At 49.2% G+C, this 25,008-nt stretch overlaps 2 protein-coding genes across 14 annotated transcripts in view; one reads left to right on the top strand and one right to left on the bottom strand.

The window, feature by feature from the left end:
• Window positions 1-5,398, bottom strand: part of ZNRF1 (zinc and ring finger 1) — a 121,717-nt gene extending 116,319 nt beyond the window's left edge. Inside the window, exon 1 of one of the 3 annotated variants that reach the window (XM_051847305.3) lies at window positions 4,346-5,398. In XM_051847305.3, the coding sequence (XP_051703265.1) occupies window positions 4,346-4,772 (427 nt within the window). In that variant the 5' untranslated portion in view covers window positions 4,773-5,398. The remainder of the gene's footprint in view (window positions 1-4,345) is intronic. The other 2 variants (XM_051847304.3, XM_017342413.4) reach the window with 2 other exon arrangements.
• A 9,788-nt stretch (window positions 5,399-15,186) lies between these two features.
• WDR59 (WD repeat domain 59) overlaps window positions 15,187-25,008 on the top strand; it is a 101,774-nt gene continuing 91,952 nt past the window's right edge. For 7 of the 11 annotated variants that reach the window (XR_011384093.2, XR_016225421.1, XR_016225422.1 and 4 more), the window contains exon 1: window positions 15,292-15,464. Coding sequence is in view for 4 of the 11 variants with exons in the window: in XM_008257615.5 (XP_008255837.1) it covers window positions 15,411-15,464 (54 nt within the window). In the remaining 7 variants the exon portion in view is untranslated. Of the gene's footprint in view, window positions 15,465-25,008 lie in introns of all 11 variants that reach the window. The other 4 variants (XM_089320481.1, XM_089320480.1, XM_051847282.3 and 1 more) reach the window with 3 other exon arrangements.

Genomic DNA, 25,008 nt, shown 5'->3' with positions numbered 1-25,008 from the left:
CCAGAAACCAAGCAAAAGCCCGTAAGTTCTAGGGGACATACGGTGAAGCACAAAAAGGCTTTCAGTTCCATTCCAATGGAATTGGCAATGCTTCCCTACTATGTAACAAAAGAGAAAATTAAATCACTTGAGAACCCTAGAGTGGCAGTAAAATCAGACTTCTAAAAGTCATCGTAGCACCAGCTGATGTCCTGGTGATGGCGAAGTACAGAATGCGTATATGTACACATATAGATGACAAACTGAGACCTGGAAAACAGCAACCTCCTCCAACACAGTGGATCCTGTTTTCCCACATCCAGAAATCCACACTCAGATAAACAGGATGACGACACAGGACTGCCAGGCTTCCAGAACTGTGGTTACCTCACAGAACTTCCCTTACAAGGCGGAGAAGAAGAGATTCTGCCTGCCCAAAGCAGCGCTCCCCAGTGCAGGTTCCACCATGTACAGTCCCTCAGTGGAAGTCAGGGTGCAGGAGACAGAGATAGCTTCCATTTGGGGGGGCCACTGTTCACATGGTTGTTTTGCAGAGATTCAAGAAAGCAGAAAACGATGGGGCTGGCATCATGGCACAGCAGGTTAAGCCAGCTGCCTGTGGTGCCAGCATCCCGTATGAGTGCTGGCTCCGCTTACTATCCAACTTCCTGCTAATGCACGTAGGAAGGTAGTAGAAGATGGCCCAAGTGCACGGACCCCTGAAACGCACATGGGAGACCCAGATGGAGTTCCAGGCTCCTAGCTTCAGCCTGGCCTAGCCCCAGCTGTTGCAGTCATTGGGGAGATGGCAGATAGAATCTCTCTGTCTCTGTCTCTCTCTCTCTAACTCTTCTTTCCATATAAATAAAATAAATCTTTAAAAAAGAGAGAAAAAAAAAAAGAAAAAGAAAAGCAAGGCAGAGAACTAGAAGCATCCCCACTGGAACACCAGCTACTTTACATGTCCAGCCCTTTGGCTTTTGCGTATGTTAAATTCTCACAAAGTCCTCATGACGACGACTCTGCAAGGTAAGCAGGACAGGCGTCATCTCCATCTTATGGATGAAGAAACTGTGACTCTGAGGCTAAATGACTCACTTGCCCAACGTCACAGGCCAGGCAGTTAATCAGCAGCCAACCAGATGAGCTGGGTTCTCAGACTTGAAGGCCAGCGCCATTCCCAAGACATTACCCCAAGTCCTCATATTTCAGTAGAATGCACTGGTGAGGAGCCCAGGTTCTGGAACCAGCAGGCCCGCATTCCAGTCCCAGATCAGCTACCTGCTGGCTGTCTGACCTGTAAGTTCCTTGCCATCCCACTAACTCTGCTTCCTCACCCACATCTTACCTCACAGAATTACAGTGGTAATTAAATGAAACAATAGATACAAAACACTGAAATTCACATACTCAACCAACACTTGTGCCAAGTGTGGTACAAGTTATCACAGTCGGAGCCAGCACTGTGGCATAGCAGGTAAAGCCGCCGCCACCTACAGTGCCAGCATCCCATATGGGTGATGGTTCAAGTCCAGGCTGTTCCATTTTCTATCCAGCTCCCTGCTAATGGGCCTGGAAAAGCCTCAGAAAATGGACCAAGTGTTTGGTCCCCTGCACTCACATGGGAGACCAAGAAGAAACTCCTGGCTTCGGCCTGACCTAGCTCCAGCCGTTGTGGCCATTTGGGAGTCAACCAGTGGATGGAGATCTCTCTCTGTCTCTCTCTCTCTTTCCTTCTCCCTCTGTATCTCTGCATTTCAAATAAATAAATAAAAATCTATCAAATAAAATAAAAAGAAGACAAATGTGACTGCAGTGTGTTCTTCTCACAGGATTAGGGAACACCAGTATAGGCTGCCACTGCTGAAGAGAACCACACCTATTTTTAAAGTAACAAAGATAAGGCTGGAGAGAGGTCACAGGCACTCAGAGGTAGATCTGAGACAGGGACAGGTAAGCCCACTCTCTGTGGGGAGGCCTCAGGTTCACTGAACTTCCCTATTTATTTCACTGACAACTGCTTCTGTACCCACGCAGAGTTCCAGAAGCATCTTGCACACGTAAGCAACAGCATCCTATCAACATCCAGGCATCTGGTCAGATGTGCAGAAATCTCTACCCTCCGATCATGGAACACAAGAGCAGGATCTGCTCACACCTTCCTCAAAGGCTCCGAGGTGGACAAGAGTTTCTCTCCTAGCAGCAACAAACGACAGAGCGAACGGATGTCCCGAAGACTGCTCTGGCCTGTTCCGGGAGGTGAGACAGACCACAGCTGCGTACAGAGGTGCAACAAATTATTCACTTGAAGGAAAGAATCAATGGGTTGCTAAGGCAGTGGTTCTCCACAGGCACATTAACACTGCCACCCCAGAAGACAGGTATTTGGGGGGACATTTGGGGAGGACACATTGAACTGCAGGACACTGCATTTAGTAGGTACAGGATGTCCTACACAGTCAAGAATGTATCGCCCAAAATATTAATAGCAGCCTCCCACACACACTTCAGACACCCTTCCTGAAAGAGGTACTGTGCTCCAGCTCCCCGCCTCCTCCCTGCTCAGTGGTCTCAAGACCCTCACAACAAACAACCGGAAGAAAAGAACAAAGTTTCACAGCCAAGGAGTGTGAAATCCTGGAATCCAAACTGTAAGCTCCTAACGTTGGCATGGAAGCTGGTAGTGGAATAAGGATAAAGAAGTTTCCAGTAAGAGACAAACTTCAGAAATGTTACAGAAAGAGAACTCCCTTTCTGCATTCCCCACCCAGCCTCTGTAAGACGCGTTTTGTCATACACAAAATTCTAACTCTACAGGGCTTCCCAATTTAAAACAAGATCCTAATGACAGTTCTTTTTCACATGAAACCACAACCATCTCGCAAATACAGCTGACTCTTTCTGTACTAAATTTCGTGAGAAAGATTTTTAATTTCAAAACGCCTAATGCTGATCAACTGAAGGTGCTGAAGGCAGTCATGCCTGCGCCTCGCTCAGGGCGGCCTGGGATGCAGGTCCGAGAAGCTCTCCTGACATCCAGAGGCCTGGGCAGGGCTAAGACACCAGCCTTGCAATTCAAAAGCCACGTCCAAATGTCACTATTTCTCTGCCCAAATAATTAAAGTTTATAGAAAAGACAAAAAAAAAAAAAAAAAAAGGCAAGACTATTTACAGGAAGAAAAAAGAAAGATCTAAAAAGGTCTACCTTATTTCAAAACAGCTGTAACCAGTGACCTGACAGATCCTTCCATAAAGTAACCTAAGAACAGGAGCAATCTTTCTCCCACACAATAGTTAATTTTCCCAACTCACCCAAAGGAGTCTGAATATGCAACTTCTTCATTCAATTTGCCAATCAGCAAATGGCAGCCCCACACCCCTTGTGACCGGTGTTCTAGAAGCCTGTCCTGGCTTCCCAGGGTAGCCAAGCAGACAGTCCTGTCTTCCTCCAGAGGCCCCGCCAGGCCTTCCCCGCTCTGCCCAGCAGAGCCTGGGAAATCCCCCTCCAGCTCTTTGCTGGCCTGCTACCAGGAGTTCACAAAATGAACCCAGCCCCATTCTTTGAATCCTCCTCTTCCCAGTCATGTGCCAACAGCCGGGCAATAACACCCCACCTTGCCAGGCTCTCGGTTGCAAAAAGACGCAGATTCACGGGAAGAGCAAGGAGTGGAAGGAAGAAGATGGAGGGATGGGAGAGTGGCTGACCAAGCCTGCTTCGTGCAGCACGGGTGACCGGAGCTCTGGTCCCACACAGAACCCTGAGGGAGGCTCCCTGCCTGGGCCCTGCCTACAGCAGGCCACACCTGTCTGTGCCAGCCGCCTGCCAGCTGCTCCATTTTTAGCAATTCAAACAGATTTCCAGCCGGGTGGCAAAACGGGGCACCCCACCCTCTCTCAGCCAGGGCGAGGGCCCTAATCCAAGCACCACTTGCCCCCAGTTTCATTTCTTCTCACACTCTTTGTCTCTTTTCACACTCTTCCACCGCTTGGTGGGAGCGGATCCAGCTGTCTGCTAACGGTGAGGCGGGCACCGTGCTGCAAAGGCAGGAACGAAGCACCCAAGCAGACTTGCTGAAAAGCCAGACAAGCCCTCTTCTCCGAGCAAGGAGATGCCGATAAAGGGGACTTCCACAGGCAGGTTTCACTCTGCCCATCCACAAGCGAACACATGCCTGGAGTCCTGCAGCCTCGCAGACAGCCACTCATCTACAGGGTGGGGACCCATTCATCCCTTGGCACCAAGAACCCAAAGAAAGGCTGACACATGCAGGTCGCATACTCCGTATCCAAACCTCGGAGCGCGCGAAGGTTTGGGGCGCCCTCTTTGCACTCCACCCTCTGAGGCCTCCACCACCCGTGGACTCACCACTGTGCGAGCTGAACCACCTGGGTGCGATGTGCAGAGGTAGAGCATCCGCCAGCGAGGCTCGGGAGCCCAGGTACAGCATCCCGTCTCTATGGTGACCGCCGCCAGTCTCCTGGTAACCATTGCCATGGGCAAAGGTGGAGTCGGACGCCGACCCTCCGCCGCCGCCGGGCGCCCTCTCGGAGTCGCCGGTGCCCCGGGAGGCGGGGGTGTAGAGGCCAAAGGGCACCCCGCCGGCCGTGCTGGGGTCCATGCCCATGCCCGCCACCGAGCTGACCGAACGGCTGCGCAGCCCCATGGCTCCGCCGCCCGTCCTGTAGTGCCCGAAGTGGGGCGCCCCTCCCGGCGGCGGCACGGCGCTGTCATCGGTGGAGACCCCCGGGAAAGGGCCTCGAGAGCGGGCTGCCGTGCTCTGCTTTCCCCCCATGCTCGCCCGGGCCCCGATGGGGCGGGAACCTGGGAGCCGAGACCCTCCCCCACTTCTCAGCAGCGGGGGGAGGGCTGGGCGAGCATAAAGGGGGAAGGAGTCAAAAAGGAGACCAGGAGGGGGAAAAGGGAAAAAAAGGAAAAGAAAAAAGAAAAAAAAAATTCCCGCGGGGAGGAGAAGCAGGCGGGCAGGGACCTCAAACTAAGAATTTAAAACGATCCAAGCCAAAGGCATGTTTCCCTTCAAGGTCCAAAGAGGCGCAGTCCGGCGCGGGCTCCGCGCGCCACAGGCCGCCCCCGGGCTCGGAAAGCCGGGCGAGCCGCAGGGAAGGAGGGAGGGAGGCGGCGGGCGGGCGCAGGGAGGCGCCGGAGGAGGCCGTCCGCCCCACAGGAGGCGGCGGCGGAGGGCTGGGGGCGCCGGGCGCGTCCCCCGCCTCAGGACGCGGCGACCATGGACGGCGGCCCGGACCCCTCAGGCCGCGGGAGGGCTCGGCGCTGGGCGGCCAGGCGGAGCTCTGGAAGCCGCGGTCGCGTCGCGTCGCGCTCTGGCTCCAGCCGCCGCCGGCCCCGCCAGCCGCGCCGGCCCCTTGGTCCCGGGCAGCGCTCGCCGGCGCTCCTCGCCGCCGTGGAGACAATGGAGGGCGGCAGAGCGCAGGCGCGGCCCGCGCCCCCTCCCCCTCCCCCCCGCCGGGTTAACCCCTTCGCTGCCCCTGCGGCGCCCCGGCCGCGGCAGCCCCTGCGCTGCCCGGCCGCCCGCCCTCCTCCAGCGAGCCAGGGACGTGGATGGCCTGAGCCAGGGGACATCGGCCATGCAAGCAAGACGTCTTTCCCAAGCAAGCATTCGCAAAGAGGATAATTATTAAAGGGGAAAACCACTTATGGGGGAGGGGCGACCACGGTTTCAAGGGGTGGGAAGGGAACCCCGGGAAGAATGAAAATTATTCACTACGCCCACCTGGCTCTGAGGGTCACCGGTCGAGCTCCCCTCCTGGTCCAAATTTGCCCCCACAGCACCCTCTGGTGGACGTGGTGTCCAGTGTCTTGGAGGTTCCCCATCCAAGGACCCCAACATCGAGAAGCTTAGCATTTCGGGGTGTTCGCTGTTTCCAGATAAACAGCGCCCCGGGGCACTTGTGAATCCCAGGTTTTGCTGACATTAAATCAGAACTTCCTATCTGGGGCATTAAGCAGATGGGTCGATTCCTTTGCTAAAAAATGCAATGCTCAAAATCAATAAATTTATTATTAAAAATGGAAAGGTATAGACACGGAAAAAGAATATTTGGAAACTCCTTTGTCCAACACGGGAGCACTGTTTTGTTTGCCAAGCATTCTGGCATCCACCACAGGGTCAAGGACGCGGTAAGTACTCAGGTATTTGTTGACCCACCTGAATTTTGCAACCAAGAATGCCCTGTCCTTTTGTCACATAGTCACATCCATTCATTCATTGAGCAACGAGTTTTCAGGCACTAACTGCTGGCTCCGAGCACCATGATTTCCCACTTCTAAACCAAGAGCCAAAACAGGTTGTAAAAGAAAACCAAAAAGAACAGCTGGCTTTTGCCAGCATTTGGAGAGTGAACCAATGGGGTGAAAGCCCCCCTCTCTTTGTTCACTCTGCCTTTCAAGTAAATTTAAAAAAAAAATCCAGGTGAATGATCTAAAGAAAAATGGAAAAGCTTAAATTTAATCTAATTTCCTCCTAGGAGAAAAATTTTGAGGAATGAAGAGGGATGTTCAGATGCAGACACCAGATAGATCCCTCACAGACAGGCCCCGTCAGCGGCCTAAATACACACCACCAGATCCCTCACAGACAGGCCCCGTCGGCGGTCTAGATACACACCACCACCAGATCCCTCACAGAAACGCCCCGTCAGCAGTCTAGATACACACCACCAGATCCCTCACAGACAGGCCCCGTGGGCGGTCTAGATACACAATAACCATTGCAACCCACCCCTTTGCTTTCCATTTTATTCATTCCACACCTTTTTAGTGTATTTAACCAAATATTTAGTATCTTGTAAGTGCTAGGCACTATACTAGATTCTAGGATACCGTGGAGAACAAGACAGATAAACCACCTTTTCTCACAAATTTCAGAACCATTTCACATGCAAGCGGATGGCTGCAACCAAAGGGACAATGACAAATGTTGGTGCCAAGTGGAGAAAAAAGACTTTGCTGACCAGAACGTAAAATGGTACAGCTGCTTTGGGAAACAGCCTGGGTGTCCCCCCACAGAAGTAGAATGGGACCCAGCAGTTCCTCTCCCAGGTACAATTCCAAGAAAAGTAAATACACATATCTAACAAGAATCTACACAAATGCTCATGGCAGCATTACTTGAAACAGCCGAAAGGCAAAAGCAAGCCAGATGTCTATCAACTGATAAATGGATCAACCAAATGAGGTCTATCCACACAACGGAATATTATTCGACCATTAAAAGGAATAAAGTGCTGATATCCTACAACATGCATGAATCTTGAAAACATAATGCTAAATCAAAGAAGCTAGTTATAAAAGACCCTGTGTTGTTTGATCCCACTTACATGAAAGGTAGTGTAGGCAAATCTTTTGAAATAGAGAATCAGTAGTTGAGAGGACAGGGAGGTTGGAGAGTGACTTTAACAGGTTTCTTTTTGAAGTGATGAAAGTGTCCTGGGATTAGATAATGGTGATGGTTGCATAAACTTGTGAATATACGGAAAGTGAGTTATACCTTTAAACTATCATTTTATGATATGTGAATTACAGTACAATATTATGTACCAGAAAATATTGAAGCCGGAAATGATTACACAGTGTGACAGATAAATGTAGAGCAGTGGCTGGCATGTGGTAGACATTTCATCAATATTTGCTGAATGAGTAAATGAATAAATGAATGAACAAATTAGTAAGTGCCATGAGAGACAAAGAGCACTGAGCTGATGGAAAGGGAGGAGACAGGCATAAGCACAATGATTCCAAGCCAGACCTGAAAGATGACTTGGAGGTTAGCCAGACAAGGGAGTAGGCAGGGAGAACTGTGTTCCAGCGTAGAGAAGAGGCTATTGCAAGGCCATGTTCAAGAAACTGACGGAAGCAACATGGCTGCAACAAGAAGAGGTGAAAACAGGGAGGAATCTGGATCTCAGGGACAAGCGAGAAGGTCCCGTGAGTGATGGCAGGGGTTGTGGATCACTCCACGGGCTGTGGGGCATGGAAAGATTGACCGGCAGCCTTATCCTTGGCAACAACAGCAGTCAATTATCAGTGAGCCCTGCGGATGCTCCAGAATGAGTGCAAAGTTGTTCAGATGAATTTGACATTTAATTCCTCTAACAATGCTGGGAGCTAGAGGCTATCTCCAAAATCAAAGAAATGAAGAGACTTGACCTGCACAAGTAAAGAGCTGTGTGTTCTTTGCTTCTCTACGCAGGGATACGTTGGATGGATACTTGAAACAACTGGCTTGACAGGAAGCACCAGGGAGTTGGGTGACAGAATGGCTGAGAAACATTTTATTTCAACATACAAAGAGTAATTTTAAAATTTTTGGGAAATGGAATTAAAACGTAAGTTTATTCGGGTGTGAAAAATTATTTGAAATCCCTGCATGGTTTATTCATAAGATGAATTTTTCCATGGACTCTTTGAAGACCCCTCAAATGCGTATATTTCAATTTTTTTTGCACCAAAATAGACTTATCTTTTAATTCCATTTCCATGAACTTATTGAAGTATCCTCATATCTTTTTGTATTTGGGTGTTTTAATCACGTAAATTTATTATTTTATTTATTTGACAGGCAGAGTGACAGAGGATGACAGAGTCAGACAAAGATATTTTCCATCTGCTGATTTACTCCCCAAAAGCCTGCAACAGCTTGGGCTGGACCAGGCCAAAGACAAGAGCCTGGAACCCCATCCAGGCCTCCCATGTGGGTGGCAGAAATCCAAGTACTTGAGCCATCACCTGCTGCCTTCCCAAGTGCATTAACAGGAAGCTGGATCAGAAGCAAAGTAGCTGGGACTCCAACCAAAGAGATGTAAGCATTCCAAGTGGAGGCTTATCCTTGTGCCATAATACCACACCAACCATGGAAACATAGATAGATAGATAGATAGATAGATAGATAGATAGATAGATAGAATATATCACATGCACAATAAACAGTCACACAGCCAATGGGAACGGAGCCGCACCTCTTTTTGAAATCTTTTTAAACTTTAAATTTGTTTCCACTTTATTTGAAAAAAGAGATGTACACACAGAGAAAGATTCCATCAGTTGGGTTTACTCTCCAAATACCAGCAACAGGCCCGGCCAGGCTGAAGCCAGGAGCCAAGAACTCAATCTGGGTCTTACAGATGGGGGATGGGGACCCTACTACTTGAGCCATCACCTGTTGCCTCCCAACAGGTGGACACTGGCAAGAAGCAAGATCAGAAGCACTCAAGGAGGCCAGCGCCGCGGCTCACTAGGCTAATCTTCCGCCTTGCGGCGCCGGCACACCCGGTTCTAGTCCCGGTCGGGGCGCCGGATCCTGTCCCGGTTGCCCCTCTTCCAGGCCAGCTCTCTGCTATGGCCAGGGAGTGCAGTGGAGGATGGCCCAAGTGCTTGGGCCCTGCACCCCATGGGAGACCAGGAGAAGCACCTGGCTCCTGGCTTTGGATCAGCGCGGTGCGCCGGCCGCAGCACACTGGCCGCAGCGGCCATTGGAGGGTGAACCAACGGCAAAGGAAGACCTTTCTCTCTGTATCTCTCTCTCTCTCACTGTCCACTCTGCCTGTCAAAAAAAAAAAAAAAAAAGAAGAAGGACTCAAACCAGGCACTCTGATAGGGGTTGTGGGCATCCCAGCAGTGACCTAACCACTGTGCCACTGGGGCTTAATTCTGAGCTTTATCGTGAACATACTCATCAAGAAACTTTCAGATGAGAACTTTGTTTTCTCTGTGTTTTCCAACAGGGTGAAAAAGAATAGATCTCCATAAGTTATACAGCTACGTTTCTTTTTGTAAAATAACTATTGGTCCTTAAGGGGTATTCGTCTGTCGTGAGGCCACCTCTCCCATGTCTGGTACCACTGTCCAGCTGAAGCCCTGCACTGCAAACTGAAGCTCCTGCTCTCTGGAAAGTGATGCCATGAACCGTGGGACCCTGAGGGATCCTGGATGGCAGCTTCTCCCAGACAATGCTGCAATTATCTCCTCATGTACTTATTTAAATGATAACATTCCCCAACATGAAAATATTCAAATACAGAGCTGGGAAAGGTCTTTGCTCAGTGGCTTGATTCTGTGCATTCCAGGGTGGACAGAATAACTAGTAGCTGAGCAACCAGCATTCACCCAGCGTTGCAAACTCACAGGTGCTCCATTTTGTTATTTTTTAAAAAGATTTATTTATTTATTTGAAAGGCAGAGTTAGAGAGAGGCGGAGAAAGAGAGAGAGAATCTTAGTGCATGGGATTGAGGCCCACCTCTGCTTTCAAACCAGCTTTCTACCCTGCATGTAGTGGATGGCAACAGGCTCAAGTACTTGGGTGCCTGGGAGACTTGGATGGATGGAATTCCTGGTTCCTGGCCTCTGCCTGGCCCAGCCTTGGCTGTTGCAGGCATGTGAGAAGTGAAATGTAGAAATGGCCCGGGCAGCTCTGGACCTCTGTGTTCATGTCTTCTGTCTTCATGCTCTGCTGACCCATCTATCACAACAATCAGGAGAAAGAGCTGATAAAATCCATGTTGCCAATGCCCTTTGGAATTTTGTGTGCATAACTGTGCTGCAAATCCCTAGTTTTAAACAAACTCAGGAAGAATGTGGTAAGTCTGCAACTTGCTTGGTTCAGAAAATAGGAGACATGGCATGTTAAGGCTTATTCCTGGGATTCCGGGATGTGATGAGAAATCTGGGGCCTCCTTCCTGGCTCCATGACCCAGAAGATGGAGAGGGCTTCCCACAGCTTGGAAGAGAGTCCCCAGGACTCAGTTAGAGATGGACAAATGTCTCAGTGTGAGAAACTTCCTCCCAGGTTCTCTGAGATCTCTTTATATTTCTCTTGCTTTGCTTGAGAAGAGAAAACTTAGAGGAACCAGGGTAATGAGCAAGTAAATGCATATTTGCAAGGAGGCTGAGCATGTGAGTGTCCAGAAATATTTGTTGATGTGATAAAGAGATGGAAATTACCAGCAGGGCTTAGGGCAGGGGTCCAAGGTCCCCCAGATGTAAAGTGGCTGAGGGTCAGTTAACTACGCATTCTGCAGAAGAGGAAACAGAGAGTTCAGAAGATAAAGGATTCTGTTCAAATTGCATAACTAGCAGCTGATAAGAGACAGCCAAGCCCCTGGATATCAGGTTTTGCTACAGATCCTGCCTTCTTGTGGCTTGGCTGGCTAATGACCTTCCGAAACGACAGTATCTGGTGATAAGGGCACTGTGGCCTGGTCTGCTTGACAAGGGATTCCCAACAGTCTCCAGCCTCTGATTTCGACAGAACATTCACCTGGGGCCCCTAGGGGTGCACAGCTGTGAACAAGCAGTCAGAGAGCTCTCGGGTGTGCTGCAGAATCTCCATCTCTGGTGACACTGACATGACAAGACTGTGGGAGGGACACAATGTGGGTGAGAGATGGAAAGGAAGGACCTGAGGAGGTGACTGGAAAGGTGCTCGTGGCTCCCTCTCCCCAAATTGCTTTTCACATTTTAAAAAGAAAACCACAAAAGAACAGAACACCAAGGACTTGGAGCCAAAGCACTTCCTGTGCCTACAATCCATGACAAGCAGAGAATTAGACAAACCAAAGAGCAGGTGTGTTTGGGGTGGAGGGCTTCAGAAGTGCTCAAGCCAGGGAGAGCCTAGTGGTTTTGGTAGAAGCTGATTACTAAACTACACTCTCAAAAGTTAGAGAGATTGGAATATGTACATCTGTATGTGTACTCGTATCTCTACCCAAAATAAAACCAAGATGCTTAGCACGGCACTTCCTAACCAGTCCTTTCTATTTTTTCTGGCTGTACCTTTTGCTACATCTTTCTGTACATCCCTGAGTCATAATGTGTTTGCTAATCACTCATTCAGTGGCTATTTATTGCCCACTACATCCAAGGGATAGGAAGGAACTACATAAGTACAATTAATCACTATATTCATTTGGCCCCATGTGCTAGCATGAGCATGCCTAGGAAGGGTTCTTCATCGCTATCTCCATGCACCAGGACCTGGCTTGTAGCCTGTCCTGGCCCTCTGAGCTGAGGTCATCTTCACAGAACAATTCTTGGGAATTAGGAAAAACACTGGGATGCAGAAGGTGGAGGCCAAGCCTAGAGGAGCTTTCCAAGGGCTGCCATGTGTGAGAACAGCTGATGAATAGTTGGAAAAGAAAGCAAAAGGAGCTTAAGGAGAGTGACTAGTAATTCTGTTTCCCCCAGAGGTCATGGCTTCTTGCTATGCCTTCATTCGCTGGACAAATACTCAGAATGTGCTACATATGCAGTCATGCAGGAGTGAACAAATACACCTGCTTCCTCTTCTCTCAAAGCTTGAAAATATTAAATAAACAAATAAATACTGAAGGCATTTTGAAGGAAAGAGGCACAGAGCCATGAAAGTTAACTGGGGAACAGCCTTGTGTCTTTGGAACACATCCTACTCTGTATACTTCAGGGTGTTTGTTCACATTCTTTACGCTGAAGTACTTATTTTGATAGTGTATCTTATGAAAAATGTTAATATTGCACTGAAAAGTTCAAATTGTCACCTTCTTCAAGATGCCAGTCCAGGTCTCCTGCTTATGCTACTCCCTCCTAACACACTGTTTGTACGTCTATGATAGTACACAGTCTGTCTGCTAAGTATATACTTGTTGTAGGGTGACCAACTATTCCATCTTGTCTTGTATTGCATGGTTTCCTGAGATGCAAGATTTTTCCTTGGCTGCAGTGCTAAAACCTGGAAGCTCCTGGGCAAACCAGGTCAAGTTGGTGGTCACCCTAACTTGTCAACGTAAGAGGCCACCACTTCTTATTTCTAGTCATGCAGGGACTTGCACTTAGAAATAGTGGTAACGGGCCGGCGCCGCGGCTCAATAGGCTAATCCTCCGCCTAGCGGCGCCGGCACACCGGGTTCTAGTCCCGGTCGGGGCGCCGGATTCTGTCCCGGTTGCCCCTCTTCCAGGCCAGCCCTCTGCTGTGGCCAGGGAGTGCAGTGGAGGATGGCCCAGGTGCTTGGGCCCTGCACCCCATGGGAGACCAGGAAAAGCACCTGGCTCCTGGCTCCTGCCATCGGATCAGCGCGGTGCGCCGGCCGCAGCGCGCCGGCCGCGGCAGCCATTGGAGGGTGAACCAACGGCAAAGGAAGACCTTTCTCTCTGTCTCTCTCTCTCACTATCCACTCTGCCTGTCAAAAAATAAAAAAAAAAAAAATAAAAAAAAAAAATAAAAAAAAAAAAAGAAATAGTGGTAACATTAACAAGAGCAGTGGTTTAAACCTGAGCCTTTTATATGTCCCAGGCCCTGCGTAGAGCTCCTCACAACAATCAAATAAGCTGTTTTCCTTTCTACAGAGAGAATGAGGCTAAATCACTTAAGACAGGATTAGAGAAAGTGGGACTAAAGAGGAGAAGTTAATCACCACCTATGTGGTTCTCAAACTTTTTTATCTCAGGATTCATTTACACTCTTAAAAATTATTGAAGTCCACAAAATATTTCTTTTCTTTTTTTTTTTTTTTTTTTTTTTGACGGGCAGAGTGGACAGTGAGAGAGAGAGAGAGACAGAGAGAAAGGTCTTCCTTTGCCATTGGTTCACCCTCCAATGGCCGCCACGGCCAGCGCACCGCGCTGATCCGATGGCAGGAGCCAGGTGCTTCTGGTCTCCCATGGGGTGCAGGGCCCAAGGACTTGGGCCATCCTCCACTGCACTCCCTGGCCACAGCAGAGAGCTGGCCTGGAAGAGGGACAACCGGGACAGGATCCGGCGCCCCGACCGGGACTAGAACCGGGTGTGCCGGCGCCGCAAGGCGGAGGATTAGCCTAGTGAGCCACGGCGCCGGCCAAAGTCCACAAAATATTTCTATGTTGCCTGTATATGTAGGCAATTACTGTTAGAAATCAAAACAGGATTTGAAAAAATTCATTATCTCATTGAAAAATTAATTCATATGAATAAATTCTAAAATGAAAAATACTAAATATATCTTCCAAAACCAAAAAATGTTAGCGAGAGGAGTTGTAAATCTTGTCAACATTTGGCTTACTAGAAAACAGTCGGTTTCTCCCATCCACTTCTACGTTCAATTCGCTGCAATATTTATCACGTAGCCTCTGGAAAACTCCACTGCTACACTGGGGAAAGAAAGTGAAAATCATTTTTTAAAATTAATTAATTAATTTATTTTATTTTATTTTTATTTTTTAATTTTTGACAGGCAGAGTGGACAGTGAGAGAGAGAGAGACAGAGAAAAAGGTCTTCCTTTTTGCCGTTGGTTCACCCTCCAATGGCCGCCGCGGCCACTGCACCGCTCTGATCCGAAGCCAGGAGCCAGGTGCTTTTCCTGGTCTCCCATGGGGTGCAGGGCCCAAGCACCTGGGCCATCCTCCACTGCACTCCCTGGCCACAGCAGAGAGCTGGCCTGGAAGAAGGGCAACCGGGACAGAATCCGGCGCCCGGACCGGGACTAGAACCCGGTGTTCTGGCGCTGCAAGGTGGAGGATTAGCCTATTGAGCCGCGGCGCCGGCCGAAAATCATTTTTTAAAAAGATTTATTTTATGTATTTGAAAGACAGAGTTAAAGAAAGAGAGAGAGAGAAATCTTCCATCTGCTGGTTCACTCCCCAAATGGCTGTAAGGGCCAGAGCTGAGCCAGGAGCCAGGGGCCAGGAGCTTCCGCCAGGTCTCCCACGCAGGTGCAGGGGCCCAAGCACTTGGGCCATCTGCTGCAGCTTTCCCAGGTCATAGCAGAGCATAGCAGAGGGGCAGCCGGGACTGGAACTGGCGCCCACATGGGATGCCGGCGCTGCAGGCTGGGGCTTTAACACGCTGCGCCACAGCCCCGGCCCCGAAAATGATTTTTTAATGTGATTATGAAAACTGCTTCGTCTTCAGAGACCCTCAAGGAATCCCCGGACATTTGGGAGGCGCTACTGTATTGTAAGAAACAGTAAGTCCAGCATTCAGACTAAAGGGGAAGAAGAGGTTCCTTCGATTCGCATGAATGTTGGGCTTTGCCTGGTAGGCTGGGTCTGGGCGAAATGCCGGGGACACCAACAAGTGCCTCAAGCAAACGCTAACCTGCGCGCTCTTCCGGAGTCACTGACGCGCGGCGCGGCTCCACCTCAAACTACAACTCCCCGCAGAGCTCGCGGCGGGGGGCGTGTCCGCACCCGCGGAGCGCGAGGGTGGCTCAAGCTGATGACGGAAGTGAGAGGAGGCGTGCCTGTTTTGGGTGGGTGCGGTGCGCCAATTGGAGGAGATGGAGAGATGGGGCGGGGCTGTCGCTTGGGTCAGCCAATAATTGGCGGTCAGGCGAAAATGGGAGGGGGACGGGGCGTGGCAGGGCTGACTCGCAGGCTGCGTGGGGCTCACGGAGCCTGGGGACGCGAGTCTGAGGGGTGCGAGGGCCCTGTCCTGAGGTCGTGCGAGGGGGATGGCGGCACGATGGAGCAGCGAGAACGTCGTGGTGGAGTTCCGCGACTCCCAGGTGAGCTGGGGTCCGAACGGAGCAGTCTGGGCATGCGCCCTCAGTGGTTCCCCTCCCCCACGCGGCCTCTCTGGTCCTAGGGGTTGCCGGGAGACCCCCGGCTCTGGCTGAGGAGTTGGACTACCCGGTTACCTGGAGCTGTCAGGCTCGGGCGGGCGGGAGGCGCTTGATGACAGTTGGGGTGGGCATGGACGGGGTGTCGAGGTTCCTTGTAGGGGGTACAGGGAATAGGGTTCGCCTTGGGGGGCTGAGGGAGGTGCCTCATGCCCAAGGTGGTGAGCGAGGGGGCGTCGAGCAAGTCGTGGAACTTCTGCGTGGACCTGACCCTTGGTTTTGGGGGTGGGGTGAGGTGGATTCCATGAAATGCTGCTCGCAAAGCGGCTGCTTCGACGCCTAAGCGGTTAAGTGGTTGCTGATGCTGTGATAGTGGACCCTGTACGTATTGCCTGGGTTCGAATCCTGGCGCAGGTAATAGGCTGTCATCGCTCTCTGCGTGCCAGTTTCCTCACCAGTGGAAGGAGTAATCCTGTCTCACGGGATTGGCGTGAGGATTTGGGGCGGTCATCCGTGTGTGTGTGTGTCTGTCTGTCTGTCTCTCACACACACACAGTGGTGGGCACATGTTACGCTTCGAAAAACGTGAGCCCTCACTGAGGAATTTTACCACTTTTCTGTGTCGTGACTTCTGTATGTTGGGCCTTGTGCTGAGCTGCTTATGTGTGGTTTCTTTTTGTGGTTCCTGGAAGAACCATGCAAGGAAGGTAGGTGTAAAGGGGGAAGCTGATGCCCATTTCATCCCCAGTGACTTGGCCAAGGCCTCCCGCGATGGGGCCATTGGTGGAAGGCACTGCCCCCAGAGCGTGTGTCAGCTCAGAACAGTACTTTGCCTAGTAGTGGGTATCTGCGCGGGGTCGTGCAGTTGTTTGACAGTAGACAGCATGTTCCCCCTTCCCCACTCCTGTGCCAGTGTCTTGGAGAGCCTGTTTATTCAGCTGTCTCCGTGTGCCAGACTTCTACTCACTCATTTATTCAACAAGGAGTTACTGAGATACTAACATTGTGCCGGGCCTTGTGTCCATACTCCAGTGATTTTTCTGGAGGGAAATCTGGATTGCTTTGCCATAAAGATGAATGAGTGGAGGAGCCTCCCACTAGTTTGCTCTGTGTGCCCTTGGATAAGTAGCACCTATCGAGGCTTTGAGCAGCAGCGTTTGGATGCAGGGATCCTAAAGCCGCTGGCACTGTCAGCATGGTGTCTCAGAGGCCCAGTCACCCAGGGGAGGTGCTAGACTCCTAGGGAAAAACCGTATCCCTGTCACCTTTCTCATTAATTGCTTCCACTGGGAGCTAGGACAGAACAGGATTGTGTGTTTGTCTCTGAGCCTGCTAATTTGGAAGCTACTAAACTGCAAACCCTTTAATTCTCACAGAAACCCAGGTAGTCTCACTCCTTTTTTTTTTTTTTTTTTTTTTTTTTGAAATAGAAACGTAATTGAAGAGACCTGCAGAGCAAGTGCTGACACTTATATTAGGATGCTATGAAGTAGCAGCAAATAATTAAACCTGAACAGCAGTTGTCATAGTAGGAGAACAAAGTGAATTGGGTAATTGAGCTGCCTGTGGGAGTTTCTATTTTTCTTTCTGCTTTCCTGATTAGTGGAAGGATGTGTCTTGGTGTGAATTAGCATGGTTTTGTGGTTCACTCTAGTGATCAATGGGAGGGGCAGGAACCAGTCTATTAACTTTTTAAAATTAATGTGGAAAGAAAAAGTGAAACTTCTTCACAGTACCTGTCTGAAAAGGCCAAAACAATAAACTTTTCAAAGCATCCCACATCTTGTCAAAATGATTTTAAAAAATTAAAGCTTTTAGATTTTTCAGAGTAAACCTGCTGTCTGTAGGTGAAACTGTTTTGGTTTATACAAGTGTTATTTGCTTTATAAAACAATGCCATGTGGTATTACTGTCACCAGTTAGTGGTGAAGGACATGTGGTACTTGACAGCAACTCTGCAGTGCTCACTTGCACGTGTACCCTTGAGGATCAGTGAGATGGCAGCTTGTGCAGTTGTGAGTCTGACTCGGCAGCGTGTACAGAAGTGCTGCGGCCGGGACTGGTGGTGAAGATGGGAACTGCAGACTCCGAAGTTGCTTGCTTGCCTGCCTGCTTTGGAAGGCAGAATTAGAGAGAGAGAGAGAGAGGTCTTCCATCTGCTGTTTCACTCCGCAGATGGCTACAATGGCTGGGGCTGGACCAGGCCAAAGCCAGGAGCCAGGATCTTCTTCTGGGTCTCCCACATGGGGGCAGCAACCCAAGTCCTTGGCCACCCTCCACTGTTTTCCCAGATACATCAGCAGGGAGCTGGATAGGAAGTAGAGCAAAATGAACTCAAACTGGCACCGACATGGGATGCCAGTGCTGCAGGCGGTGGCTTAACCCATTGCACCACCACAGTGGCCCCGGAAATAGCATTCTTTTTTTTTTTTTTTTTTTTTTAACAGGTAGAGTGGACAGTGAGAGAGAGAGACAGAGACAGAGAGAAAGTTCTTCCTCTTCCTTTTCCATTGGTTCACTCTCCATTGACCGCTGTGGCCAGCCCACCATGCTGATCCAAAGCCAGGAGCCAGGTGCTTCCTCCTGGTCTCCATGCGGGTGCAGGGCCCAAGCACCTGGGCTGTCCTCCACTGGACTCTCGGGCCATAGCAGAGAGCTGGACTGGAAGAGGAGCAACGGGGACAGAATCCGGCGCCCCGACCGGGACTAGAACCTGGGGTGCCGGCACCACAGGCAGAGGGTTAGCCTAGTGAGCCGCAGCGCCGGCCTAGAAATAGCATTCTTAATGTCTCTGCTCAGGGTTCTGTGATACCTCAAACTCAGTCTGTGCAAAGTAGCTGAACATACGCTGTAACAGCTCTCCCTGGAGCCCAGCTTCTTGCTTCCTTCCCAGCCCATTCCCTAGACAGCCAATGATTTTTTAAAACATATGCAAGGTATATTGAGGTATAATTCATGTACCATAAAATTGACATTTTAAGTGTGTGATTTGTTGACTTTTGATTATATATAATGTATGTACCACCACAATTAACACATACTCCAGACAGTTCCATGCTGCCCCTGTGTAGTCAGTCACCCTTCCTTAGCCCTGGTAGCTGCTGGTGATTTCCTAATAAATGGAATCACACAATGTGTAACCTTTTGAGTCTGGCTGTTTCACTTACTCTCCTGCTTTTGAGACTATAGACATGCTGAAGTTAAGAGCTAGAAACACTCTGTCTGGTTCTCCCACATAGGTAGCAGGGGCCCAAGTACCTGGGCCATCATCTGCATTAGCAGGGATCTGACTCAGAAGCAGAGAAATTGGAACTCAAACTGGGTTCCAGTGCAGGATGCTGGTGTTACAGTCAGTGGCTTAACCCACTGTGCCACAGGCTGGCCCCTCTGATCATTTCTTGTATACATTTCCTGCCATTCACTGTTCATTTTACTCTTTATCCTCCTACTGTAGTACAGGCTGCTTGAGGATGGAGACCTTGTTTTGTTGACTTCTGTATCCCTAGTGCTAGAATAGTATTTGTTATATAGCAGGTGCTCAACAATTATTATTATTTTTTTTTTTTGACAGGCAGAGTGGATAGTGAGAGAGAGAGAGAGACAGAGAGAAAGGTCTTCCTTTTTGCCTTTGGTTCGCCCTCCAATGACCGCCACGGCTGGCGCGCTGCGGCCGGCGCACCGCGCTGATCCGAAGCCAGGAGCCAGGTGCTTCTCCTGGTCTCCCATGGGGTGCAAGGCCCAAGCACTTGGGCCATCCTCCACTGCACTCCCGGGCCACAGCAGAGAGCTGGCCTGGAAGAGGGGCAACCGGGATAGAATCCAGCGCCCCGACCGGGACTAGAACCCAGTGTGCCAGCGCCGCTAGGCGGAGGATTAGCCTATTGAGCCACAGCGCCGGCCAACAATTATTTTTTAAAGATTTATTTATTTATTTATTTGAGAGGCAGAATTACAGAAGAGAGTAGGAGAGACAGAGAAAGAGGTCTTCCATCCTCTGGCCAAACCTGGGCTGATCTGAAGCCAGGAGCCAGGAGCTTCTTCTGGGTCTCCCACATGGGTGTAGGTACCCAAGCACTTGGGCCATCTTCCACTGCTTTCCCAGGCCATTAGCAGGGAGCTGGATTGGAAGTGGGGCAGCTGGGATGCGAGCCAGCACCCATATGGGATGCCAGGGCCCCTTGCATCACACCACAGCGCCAGGCCCAACAAATACTTTTAGAATGAATAAATTTAAAAAGTTAATTATACTGATGAAAAGTTTTAGTAGGAGTTAGATTAATAAAGATTTTATTTATTTTATTTGAAAGTCAGTTACACAGAGAGAGGAGAGGCAGAGAGAGAGACCTTCCATCTGCTGGTTCACTCCCCAAGTGGCCACAATGGCCAGGGCTGGTTCAGGCCAAAGTCTCCCACATGGATAGTGTGGGCCAAAGCAATTTGACCACCCCCCGCTGTTTTTCCAGGTGCATTAACAGGGAACTTGATTGGAAGTAGAGCAACAAGGACTTGAACTGGTGTACACATAGGATGTTGGCATTGCAGGCAGCAGTTTAGCCCTCTGTGTCAGAATGCCAGCCCCATTTTTCATGTTTTTTTTTTTTTTAATAAATTTTTATGGGGCCAGGGTCATAGCATGGTGGGTTAAACTGCTGCTTGCAACACTGGTACCCATATTGGAGTGCCCATTAAAGTTTCAGCTACTCCACTTCTGATACAACTTCCTGCTAATGCATCTGGGAAGATAATGCCACCTACACAAGAGACCCAGAGGGAGGTCCAGGCTCCTGGCTTCTGCCTGGCCCAGCCCTGGCTGTTACAGCCTTTTGGGGAATGAACCAGTGGATGGAAGATCTTTCTCTGTCTCTCTCTCTCTGACACTGTCTTTCAAATAAATAAAATAAAATAAAAAATCTTTTTTTTTTTAAAGCTTTTATTGGGACCGGTGCTGTGGCTCACTTGGCTAATCCTATGCCTGCAGTGCTGGCATCCCATATGGGTGCCAGGTTCTAGTCCCGGTTGCTCGTCTTCAGTCCAGCTCTCTGCTGTGGCCCAGGAAGGCAATGGAGGATGACCCAAGTGCTTGGGTACCTGCACCAATGTGGGAGACAAGGAGGAAGCACCTGGCTCCTGGCTTTGGATCAGCACAGCTCCGGCTGTAGCAGCCATTTGGGGGGTGAACCAAGGGAGGAAGACCTTTCTCTCTGACTCTCTCTCTCTCATTGTCTAACTCTGCCTGTCAAAAAAAAAAAAAAAAAAAAAAGGCTTTTATTTATTTATTCAAGAGGGAGAAAGGTCTTCCTTCCGCTGGTCCACTCCTCAAATGGCCTCAACGGCCAGAGCTGCACTGATCTGAAGCCAGGAGCCAGGGGCTTCTTCCCCATCTCCCACGCAGGTGCAGGTGCAGGGGCCCAAGGTCTTGGGCCATCTCCCACTGCTCTCCCAGGCCACAGCGGAGAGCCAGATCTGAAGAGGAGCAGTTGGCACTAGAACTGGTGCTCATATTGGATGCCAGTGCCGCAGGTGGAAAATTAACCTACTGTGCCACGGTGCCAGCCCCAAAATAAATAAATCTTTTACAGATAAATTGTTATTTTGAAATAGTTTTAGATTTACAGAAAAATTGGGACAGTGGTACCATGAGTTCCCATATAGCCTATACCCAGTTTTCCCATTTTTTTTTAAAAGATTGATTTATTTATTTGAAAGGTAGAGTTACAGAAAGGTAGGGGCAGAGAGAGTGAGAGAGGTCTTCCATCGACTGGTTCACTCCTCAAATGGCTGCAATGGCTGGGGCTGGGGCTGGGCCGATCCGAAGCCAGGAACCAGGAACTTCTTCCAAGTCTCCCACATGGGTACAGGGACCTAAGCACTTGGGCCATCTTCTGCTTTCCCAGGCCACAGCAGAGAGCTGGATCAGAAGTGGAACAGCCAGGTCTCAAACCGGCACCCATATGGGATGCTGGCACTGTAGGCAGCGGCTTTACACACTATACACAGCACCAGTCCTTTTTTTCCCTGTTTACATCTTACATTTCTGTGGTACATTTCCCCACAATTAATGTATCAGTGTTGATACAATACTATTAACCAAAATCTAATCTATACTCAGTTTTCCTTCATTTTTACCTAATTTCCTTTTTCTGTTCTGGGATCCCACCCAGGATACTACTTTACCTTGAGTTATCATGTCTCCTTAGACTCTTCGTGGTTGTTAATAATTTCTTAGATTGTCCTATTTTTTTTTTATAAATTTGATATTTCTTAGGAGTACTAGTCAGTTTTGGTGGAATGTCCCTTAACTGAGATTTGCCTGATGTTTTTCTCTTGAGTAGACTTGGTTGTGTGGTTTTGGAGGGGAAGACACCAGATATAAAGTACCTTTATCATCACATTGTAGCAAGGTTACATTCTGTGAACACTGTTGATGTTGACCTTGATCACCTGGCTGCAGTAGGGTTTGTCTGGTTTCTTTACTGTGAAGTTGCTTTTTGTTCCTCTTTCTATACTGTTACCTTTTGAAGATGGTCTGCATCTGTAGATCATACTTAAAGAATAGGGAGTTAACACCTGCTGTTTATTTACTCAGTCATTTGTATAGGTTAATAAGAACGCATATTTATTTTTTATATTGGGTTATTATCTAACATTATTTTGTTCGATTATTCTAGCTCTCTTAGGGCTTGTGTTGTGTCACAGCAGATTAAGGCATCCTGTATTAGTGTAGATTCAAATCCTGGCTGCTGTACGTCGAATCCAGCTCCCTGCTAATGAGCGTAGGAAAGTAGCAGAAGGTAGCCCAAGTACTTGAGGCCCTGCCATCCATGTAGGAGACTCAGATGAAGTTCAGGCTCCTGGCGGTAGGCTGGCATTGGCCTGGCTGTTGTAACCATTTGGAAAGTAAACCAGGGGATGGAAGATCTCTATCACTCCCTCTGTCTCTGTAACTCTGCCATTCAAATAAATAAAGTAAATCTTCCCACATGGGTGCAGGGGCCCAAGGACTTGGGGCATCCTCTACTGCTTTCACAGGCCATAGCAGAGAGCTGGATTGGAAGTGGAGCAGCCGGGACTTTAACCGGCGCCCCTATGGGATGCCGGCACTGCAGGAGGCAGCTTTACCCGCTAAGCCACAGCACCAGCCTGTTTTTGTTCTTACTATAAGATGCTCAGTTTGCATTGTGTATATTTCCTGTCTCAGTCCTAACATCAGCCATTTCTCCAAGGAGCCCGGTTCCTGTTATTGAAGGACGATACCAGAAATCAGGATCTGGTAGTAGGTGTGCTCATTGCCGTTGCAGTGTCATTGCTCCTGGGCCGTCTTGTCTGACAGAGCAAAGGAGTGTGTGTGTGTGTGTGTGTGTGTGTATGGGTGTTGTAGTCCACGATTGCGCTCATGTAAATGTTTCTGGATGTCACTATCTCTCTCTGTATTATCCTGAACATGACTTCATACTCGTGTCTCAACTCTAATCCATTACCACTAGGGCCATTGTGGCTCCTCCCCTTGTTTACCGGTAACCCCCACTGCAAAGTGAAATACCTAGCTCTGACCATCCTCCATTCATTCTTTTTTTTTCTTTTTTCTTTTTTCTTTTTTTTTTTTGACAGGCAGAGTGGACAGTGAGAGAGAGAGACAGAAAGAAAGGTCTTCCTTTGCCGTTGGTTCACCCTCCAATGGCCGCCGCGGCCAGCGCGCTGCGGCCGGCGCACCGCGCTGATCCGAAGCCAGGAGCCAGGAGCCAGGTGCTTTTGCTGGTCTCCCATGCGGGTGCAGGGCCCAAGCACTTGGGCCATCCTCCACTGCACTCCCTGGCCACAGCAGAGGGCTGGCCTGGAAGAGGGGCAACCGGGACAGAATCCGGCGCCCCGACCGGGACTAGAACCCGGTGTGCCGGCGCCGCAAGGCGGAGGATTAGCCTAGTGAGCCGCGGCGCCGGCCCTCATTCTTTTACTTAGTTGTTCAATCCCAGCACACAGGCATGGCATTTTCAGAGTTGTTAACTTGTTCCCCATAGGATCCTTTGTACAGTTCCTTTTCTCTTTGATTTTACAGATTCCACTCAGATTGTCACCATTTTTAAGCAGCCATTTTCATTTCTTAACATTATGGTCTAGTCCTTATGAAGTATTTTCGGGTGACATTTTAAGATATTTTGCCTTGGCCGGCGCCGCGGCTCACTAGGCTAATCCTCCGCCTAGCGGCACCGGCACACCGGGTTCTAGTCCCGGTCGGGGCGCCGGATTCTGTCCCGTTTGCCCCTCTTCCAGGCCAGCCCTCTGCTGTGGCCAGGGAGTGCAGTGGAGGATGGCCCAGGTGCTTGGGCCCTGCACCCCATGGGAGACCAGGAAAAGCACCTGGCTCCTGCCATCGGATCAGCGCGGTGCGCCGGCCGCAGCGCGGTGCGCCGGCCGCAGCGCGCTGGCCGCGGTGGCCATTGGAGGGTGAACCAACGGCAAAGGAAGACCTTTCTCTCTGTCTCTCTCTCTCACTGTCCACTCTGCCTGTCAAAAAAAAAAAAAAAGATATTTTGCCTTAAGAGGGATTTTGTTATGTAATACTTCATATATATAAATTATATTGACACCATATAAAAATAATAGTAAAATGTACTCTCCAAGCAGCTTAAGGGGCGGACTCTTCTGATTTCTTCCTGGTGAGTTTTCCTCAGACCGTGTCCCACTCTAAGACATTTTAGAAGTAGCAACTGCCCTAAAATCTGGATTAATAATTTCTATATAGTTTTATATGTACAAAAATATAAACAGATTTTCATTGTAACTGTTTTTGACCATTAGGTAAATGGAATTACTTGTTGTGACATCTTCTTTATTTTGTTTGTTTGTCCTTGCGTTCCTTTTGAAGTTTATTCGCATTGATTATCATGGTTGTTTACTTTTTTTTTGCTTTGAGACAGTGTTCTGTTGTATGGATGTGCCACAATTTAGTTATCCCTCTTTATTAAACATTTAGATTTCCAGTTGTTTAGATTACAGATGATAATACCATGGATGCGGTATTTACATGGGAGTAGGATTGTCTGTGGGATGTGCATACACTTTAAACTTATCAGAAAATGTCAAATTGTTATCCAATTGGATGTCTAATTGGTTGGATTTTTGCTTTTAAAGATTTACTTATTTGTAAGGCAGAATGACAGGGACACACACATACACACACACAGAGCAAGCGAGAGAGAGAGAGAGACAGATCTTCCAGCCACTGATTCATTCCCCAAATGGCTGCAATGGTCAGGGCTGTGCCAGGCCAAAGCCAGTAACTTGAAACTGGAAATCCATTCACATTTCCAACATCAGTGGCAAGGATCCAAATACTTTAGGACTACCTTCCATTGCTCTCCCAGGTGCATTAACAAGAAGCTATATCAGAAATGATATGGAATACAAGCAGCAGCTTAATCAATTACACTTCCAAAGTAGTTGGGATTTTGTATTCCCAGCAGCAGTGCATAAAGAGTTCCTATTGGTTCAC

Source organism: Oryctolagus cuniculus, chromosome 18 (genome assembly GCF_051225735.1).
Source record: "Oryctolagus cuniculus isolate XC-2025 breed Fujian yellow rabbit chromosome 18, ASM5122573v1, whole genome shotgun sequence".
Lineage (NCBI taxonomy): Eukaryota > Metazoa > Chordata > Mammalia > Lagomorpha > Leporidae > Oryctolagus > Oryctolagus cuniculus.
This window is presented reverse-complemented; position numbering and strand designations above follow the sequence as displayed.